The 7,996-nt window shown below is 39.6% G+C and overlaps 1 protein-coding gene across 2 annotated transcripts; it reads right to left on the reverse strand.

The window, feature by feature from the left end:
* Window positions 1-3,385: 3,385 nt before the first annotated feature.
* On the reverse strand, window positions 3,386-7,745 carry LOC146646194 (interferon alpha-inducible protein 27, mitochondrial-like). Of its 2 annotated transcripts, none has more exons than XM_085392375.1 (4): window positions 7,208-7,745; window positions 4,105-4,128; window positions 3,863-4,030; window positions 3,386-3,754 (listed from the first exon to the last, which is right to left on the reverse strand). In XM_085392375.1, the coding sequence occupies exons 1-4, from the start codon at window positions 7,221-7,223 to the stop codon at window positions 3,645-3,647; spliced, it is 318 nt and encodes a 105-aa protein (XP_085248501.1). In that variant the 5' UTR covers window positions 7,224-7,745; the 3' UTR covers window positions 3,386-3,644. The 2 variants fall into 2 exon arrangements, with proteins under 2 accessions (XP_085248501.1, XP_085248500.1); XM_085392374.1 differs by lacking the exon at window positions 7,208-7,745 and adding an exon at window positions 4,244-4,294.
* Window positions 7,746-7,996: the final 251 nt, after the last annotated feature.

Genomic DNA, 7,996 nt, shown 5'->3' on the forward strand with positions numbered 1-7,996 from the left:
AACTGCTCTGGTAAGACAGACCTGCTCATCTGACTTAAAGAATATCAAAATCAAATCAAATCAAATCACTTTTATTGTCACATCACATGTGCAGGTACATTGGTACAGCACATGTGAGTGAAATTCTTGTGTGCGAGCTTCACAAGCAACAGAGTTGTGCAAAATATAATAATGTAAACAAGCAAAATACAAGAATGGCTACATCTGAAACTAATAAATATATGTACAATATATAATAGTATATGCATTTCTGGATGTGTATACTAAATATTTTTCTACGTGTGTGTGTGTGTGTGTGTGTGTGTGTGTGTGTGTGTGTGTGTGTACACATATTTTACAAATTAAATAGAGTAAAATAAAATATATAAAATAAATAAAATAAAATATACAGAGTTGAGACATGTGCAAAACAGTGGCGTTACTGTACAGTATGGAGTGCATAATGTTAAAGTTCCAGTAGTGAAGCTGAGGTGTCTATGAAGTGTTCAGCAGTCTGATGGCCTGGTGGAAGAAGCTGTCTCTCAGTCTGCTGGTACGGGACCGGATGCTGCAGAACCTCCTTCCTGATGGAAGCAGTCTGAACAGTTTATGGCTGGGGTGACTGGAGTCCTTGATGATCCTCCCCGCTTTCCTCAGGCACCGCTTCCTGTAGATGTCTTGGAGGGAGGGAAGCTCATGACTCATGAATATGACTTGTAGCAGGACATTATTTAGTTAAACGAACTGGAAACAGGCCAATTGCCTATGTGTATGAAGGACAATGGATTAGTCCAAGTTGGAGATTTACCATGGAACATGGCAACATCACCTATTCTTTTGTCTTCTGCAAGAAGGATGTAAACAGAGAAGGTTTTTGTCTACGTTTACATCATGAACACTTGAGGTTTTGAGCCAAGAAGATCAAAACAGCTTGATCCAATTTCCTTTACAAAGCTTTTTCTGTGGTGACAACAGGACAGGAGAAGAGTTGTAAATGCAGATTATTCACCAGTTGACTCTAACCCCCACAGGATGCCTACAGTGAGAAGATTTGGGGGGTTGATAGGAGTCATAAAGAAGGGTGTTGACCAGGCTGCAGCTTTGAAGCTAGCTGAGAGCCACATGGACAAACAATAAAGTCAACTGATGTGTTTAAATACATATGTCTATATACAGTTGGATTGTAGTGACATATGATTTTTGAGAATGATGATTCTTCTTGTTCGACTTTTGACATTCAGTTGTTTACTTGCAGAAATACATAATGAATCGCACGACAGGAGTAGATCCGCCACAAGGCTGGATAGGTTGGTTACTGTCTGGTCCTTGGTGGCATCTTCTTTTGAAAATATTAATTCCTGCTTTTGTATTGTTGATACTGATTTGCTTATCTATAGGATGCATTTTACCTTGTTTAAGATCAATGCTGACTAAGATGATTTCCAATACATTTTTTAAGTGATCTAGTAGCTCTGTTTGGAAGTTCAGTTAACGCTAGAAATGTGTTTTGGAGGTTCTACGTGTTTTGTCTCTAAGGACCACCGCATATACTTATATATATAAACATATATAAATAAAACCAACTTTTTTTTACATTAGTAATTCCTTTTGTGCATAATTTTATATTATTGTTAATAATAAATTAATTAAAGCAACAAAACAACCTGAAGAGCCGGTTGGGAGCCAAAAGAGCCGGTTCTCTAATAAGAGCTGGAAATCCCATCACTAATATTTTCATACAGCATATTGAGATTTGTCACTGGAGGAAACATTTGTTGGCCAGTGTATGTTTGTTCAACGTGTAAATCTTCATATTTCACAGTCACGTTACACATAGTTGAGATCACCCAACCCACTGCTCTAATGCAAGAAGGAATTTCCTCTTAAGCAAACAGAACATACAACAAAAGAAAAAACAGGTCACTCAAACTAACCTGCCTTGACAAATTAAAAGTAGAGAACTTGTTTTGAAGTAAGAAAGAAGATGCCCTCAAGGCAAATTCTCACGAGGGCCTAAGAGTACATCTTTCAACATCTTACAATACTGTGATTGCAGCCATTCCTCAACTCTCTGTCAATGGTACTCATGGCCAATGATCAGTGGGCTTTGATCAATGGTTGTTGATCAATGGCCATGAGAATTTGCATAATCATGATGAAGGAACTGACCTCTCAGCCCATTGTTCCTTCAGTGGTGCTAGTTTCAGTCATCATGCAAATGTACTGTTTATAAGATTGGGGAAACCTGCAGTCAGCTGAGACTGAAGAAGTTACTTGGATGAGTGATGAAACGTTTCTCCCACAAAACGCTACGTCCAGATGAACAGAATCAACTTTTGGGGATTTACTTACCTGAATGATTGAGCATGCATCAAGAGGTTTTAACCCACTTTGACAAGGACTGCCTAAAGCTAAATTTAAAAGCAGAAAATTAGAGGCCATCCAGGCCTTTATGTTTATGTGTGTTATCTGGCTTCATGGATAGATAAAGTTGGGTGTCATCTGTATAGCAGTGAAAATGTATGCTATGCGTTCTTATGATGATAATAATACAGTACACTATGATATCAGCAGGACTGAAGTGATATCTATTTATTAGGCACAACTGGAAGTCTTGTTATTCTGCTAAAGTTTTTTCCCACCAGTTTTTGCAAACACTTTAGAAAATTATATTAGCTTCAATAAAAATCATTTAAACATTTGCAATGTTTATTACCTCATTGTCTTACTTTAAACTAATTATTACAACAATACAAAGTTTTAAACTTTAGGTGATCTCAGTTATAATATTGTATTAAAGCATTATTGCAACTAATTGTACTATTAGCCATCAATACAAGGACGAAACAGCTTTAAAGATGGAATACTGATAAGGCAGGTTTAAGGGTGCAGTGAGAACTGAACATAACTGGCATCTCTTTAGTTTTTCTCTCTCTTTCAGTTTACAGTTAAAATGAAGACTGGCCATTTTAATGTCACCTCACAGATTATCATCATCACCAGGAGACCAAGATAACAATGAAAGATTACTGAACATCTGTTTTGTTGATTTGTTTGTGGCATTTTCTTTCAGCTGTCTTGTGTAAAAGTTTCCAAAATGCTGATAGATTTTCACTACGTCCAGCCAACACCTATGATACTCTCAGAGGTTGGGGAAACAGTAAGTCAATTTTAGTCAAATTTACTTGAGCATACAGTCAGTTATATTCAGGTGTGTTGCATCAGGGACACATGGAAAAGTTTCAGGACACCGGCCCTCAAGGACTGGAGTTTGACACCCCTGTCCTACATAGTCTCCCGTCAGAGTTGTGGCTCTGTAAGAGTGATAGATTTATGGACTATAGAAACATATGGTATTGTTACTGTGCTTTACATTAAGTTGTTTACAATAAAAGCAAGGAAACACTTATTTTTGCATGACTTTTAATTTTCACATTGAATTAATGAAGAGAATAAAGGCACCATATCAGTTGTTTTTTGTTTTTGTTTTTAATGATGGATAAAATCTGAATGAAATTTTTATGAACCATTTTTGTAACTTAATTCTCAAAATATGCTTTAATCTCAGTGTTCGACATTCACACATAAGAATAACGTTTCATCCAGGCGATTAAAATTTGTCACAGGAGAAAACATTTGTAGGTCAGTTTGTGTTTTTTTACGTGTTAATCTTCATAAACCACAGTCACGTTACACACAGTTGAGAGCACCCAAGCCGCTGCTCCACCAACACCGCCAAATAATGCAGTGGCAGCCCATGACATACCTGCTGCACCTACAGTGAAATCATGTTAGACACTATTAGCTCTATTAGCTTATTCAACATGAGCAAAGCTTTTAGAGAGAGAGAGAGAGATAATATATAGTAAATTATTCAGTTTACCCCAGGACTGCAAGGTTGCTACGAGACCTCCTGTTACAACTCCACCTCCACTAGCGATTGCTAAATATGACATCAGTTTGGCAGCGATGGAGCCTGCTGCTATTCCAGCTGAAGTGAACCCCAGTGAAGCCAGAATGGCAGGAGTCAGAATCACAGTTCCACCAGCTCCTAAAAAAACCCCAAAAAACATATATTAAAGATTTTCATTTCAAAATTATGCTGTGGTTAATGTCATGGCGTACCTGCAGACACAAGGACCGTCTTGCCTGTTAACGAAATACAAAAAGATGTCAAATAAATTCTTTACAATAATAATAATAATAATAATTCATATCCACTGTATAATGGGATAACACTGTTATAAAAAAAAAATAGACTCACATATTTCTTCCCATTCCATGTCTGTGCTTTCAAAGATAACATTCAAATGACACCAAGAGCTCAACTGAACAAACCTGATGTATGTTATTTACTTTATTTCCAAGAACTACCTCTCCCATTTACCAAATATGAACAGAGGAGGAGGAGCACAGGGATGTACCTTAAAAAAATAACACAGGCATGTACAGGGAGTGCAGAATTATTAGGCAAGTTGTATTTTTGAGGAATAATTTTATTATTGAACAACAACCATGTTCTCAATGAACCCAAAAAACTCATTAATATCAAAGCTGAATGTTTTTGGAAGTAGTTTGTAGTTTGTTTTTAGTTTTAGCTATTTTAGGGGGATATGTGTGTGCAGGTGACTATTACTGTGCATAATTATTAGGCAACTTAACAAAAAACAAATATATACCCATTTCAATTATTTATTTTTACCAGTGAAACCAATATAACATCTCCACATTCACAAATATACATTTCTGACATTCAAAAACAAAACAAAAACAAATCAGCGACCAATATAGCCACCTTTCTTTGCAAGGACACTCAAAAGCCTGCCATCCATGGATTCTGTCAGTGTTTTGATCTGTTCACCGTCAACATTGCGTGCAGCAGCAACCACAGCCTCCCAGACACTGTTCAGAGAGGTGTACTGTTTTCCCTCCTTGTAAATCTCACATTTGATGATGGACCACAGGTTCTCAATGGGGTTCAGATCAGGTGAACAAGGTGGCCATGTCATTAGTTTTTCTTCTTTTATACCCTTTCTTGCCAGCCACGCTGTGGAGTACTTGGACGCGTGTGATGGAGCATTGTCCTGCATGAAAATCATGTTTTTCTTGAAGGATGCAGACTTCTTCCTGTACCACTGCTTGAAGAAGGTGTCTTCCAGAAACTGGCAGTAGGACTGGGAGTTGAGCTTGACTCCATCCTCAACCCGGAAAGGCCCCACAAGCTCATCTTTGATGATACCAGCCCAAACCAGTACTCCACCTCCACCTTGCTGGTGTCTGAGTCGGACTGGAGCTCTCTGCCCTTTACCAATCCAGCTACGGGCCCATCCATCTGGCCCATCAAGACTCACTCTCATTTCATCAGTCCATAAAACCTTAGAAAAACCAGTCTTGAGATATTTCTTGGCCCAGTCTTGACGTTTCAGCTTGTGTGTCTTGTTCAGTGGTGGTCGTCTTTCAGCCTTTCTTACCTTGGCCATGTCTCTGAGTATTGCACACCTTGTGCTTTTGGGCACTCCAGTGATGTTGCAGCTCTGAAATATGGCCAAACTGGTGGCAAGTGGCATCTTGGCAGCTGCACGCTTGACTTTTCTCAGTTCATGGGCAGTTATTTTGCGCCTTGGTTTTTCCACACGCTTCTTGCGACCCTGTTGACTATTTTGAATGAAACGCTTGATTGTTCGATGATCACGCTTCAGAAGCTTTGCAATTTTGAGACTGCTGCATCCCTCTGCAAGATATCTCACTATTTTTGACTTTTCTGAGCCTGTCAAGTCCTTCTTTTGACCCATTTTGCCAAAGGAAAGGACGTTGCCTAATAATTATGCACACCTGATATAGGGTGTTGATGTCATTAGACCACACCCCTTCTCATTACAGAGATGCACATCACCTAATATGCTTAATTGGTAGTAGGCTTTCGAGCCTATACAGCTTGGAGTAAGACAACATGCATGAAGAGGATGATGTGGACAAAATACTCATTTGTCTAATGATTCTGCACTCCCTGTACAGTTCTTGGTTGGCCCAAAGTTTTATATGAGAATTTGTGTTTATCTGATTGGTTAAAACTGATGGGGAGAAATTATAGTTTGCACTAAACTATCCCTTTGTTGGTGCCCCAAACTAGTCCCAGCCACTAAGCACTAAAGGTTTTTTTCCCCTATTTTCTAACCTTTACCAAATGACTTGCTGTATTAGTGACCATGAGAGCAACCCTGGTTGAGTTACAGGATGCAGTTTTTGTCTCGTGGTCCCGATGACTCACACATCTTTTAAGGTTCCACCACAGTCAAGTTAAGGTCTGGACTTTGCACGTGTTTTTATTTGTCACATTAAATTTGTGAAGACAACAGAAGCATCATATCAGTCTTTGGATTAGATAAAACATCTTCATCCTCTACAATGATATTTTATTTCAAAATGATGGGTAAAAGTGAGCAACAAAGGTTATCAGACATTTTTGTAACTTCATTCTCAAATCATGCGACATTTCCATATATTTATATAGTATATATTTTCATACAGTGCATTGACATTTGTCACAGGAGGAAACATTTGTTGGCCAGTGTATGTTTGTTCAACCTGTAAATCTTCATATTTCACAGTCACGTTACACATAGTTGAGATCACCCAACCCACTGCTCTTAATAATAATAATAATAATAATAATAATAATAATAATAATAATGGATTGCATTTATATAGCGCTTTTCGGGGCCCTCAAAGCGCTTTACAATTCCACTATTCATTCAATCTCACATTCAACACTGGTGGAGGCAAGCCACAGTTGTAGCCACAGCTGTGCTGGGGCAGACTGACAGAATGCAAGAAGGAATTTCCTCTTAAGCAAACAGAACATACAACAAAAGAAAAAACAGGTCACTCAAACTAACCTGCCTTGACAAATTAAAAGTACAGAACCTGTTTTGAAGTAAGAAAGAAGATGCCCTCAAGGCAAATTCTCACGAGGGCCTAAGAGTACATCTTTCACCATCTTACAATACTGTGATTGCAGCCATTCCTCAACTCTCTGTGAATGGTATTCATGGCCAATGATCAGTGGGATTTGATCAATGGTTGCTGATCAATGGTCATGAGAATTTGCATAATCATGATGAAGGAACTGACCTCCCAGCCCATTGTTCCTTCAGTGGTGCTAGTTTCAGTCATCATGCAAATGTAATGTATGTAAATGAACAGAATCGACTTTTGGGGATTTACTTACCTGGATGATTGAGCATGCATCAAGAGGTTTTAAACCACTTTGGCAAGGACTGCCTAAAGCTTGTACGTCAGTATGAGCAAACAGCACGCAAGATGGCGCATTACAGGAACCACCTGAGCAGAAGCGTTCAGTGGTCACAGAAGCGTTGGAGGTAGTTTGTAAGAGATTACAGGATGACCCCAACCTCAGCAACAGGACCACTCTCAGCATCGACCAAGTGTGTTTGCTTTTCGAACTGTCATGGTCTCCGTGCCTGCCCGGCCGGCCCCACAAGGCTACATGTGTTGTTTGGTTTTCTCTCTCTCTCTTTCTCTGCCTGGGCGGAGCTCACTGTGGGCTCCCGCCCTTGGCCCACACACCTGTCAACAATCAGCGGTCATCACCCAGGAGCACTATTTGAGGCTGGAACACAGATCCTCTCGTCGCTGGATGATTGTACTACAGACGTTAGTGTTTCTCCCAGCTCTTGTGAACCTGTGATTCGTGATTTGTGTGTGACTTCCCTCTCTTCTGCGACAGACTTTCCTCCCCGTACCTGTGACCCTGAGTCGTGTGAACGTGTGTGAGTTTGGGCAAGAAGACGTGAGCGAGTGTGAGAGAGCTTCCCCGTGATTCCCTGGAGTTTGGATTCCCCTTCACTGTATATATCGTGCACTGGTGCTGTAAATAAAATGTTTTTTGGAGACGCCTACCGCTCTGAGTTCCTACTACCAGATTGTGACAGGAACTGTGTCTTCATTCCACCTATTTCACATTCAAGGGTCAGTTCTACAGGCAGAGCCTTGGGCT

This window comes from Rhamphochromis longiceps, linkage group LG19 (genome assembly GCF_057381845.1).
Source record: "Rhamphochromis longiceps isolate RC_006_pf linkage group LG19, R_longiceps_female_GT1.1, whole genome shotgun sequence".
NCBI classification, from domain to species: Eukaryota; Metazoa; Chordata; class Actinopteri; order Cichliformes; family Cichlidae; genus Rhamphochromis; species Rhamphochromis longiceps.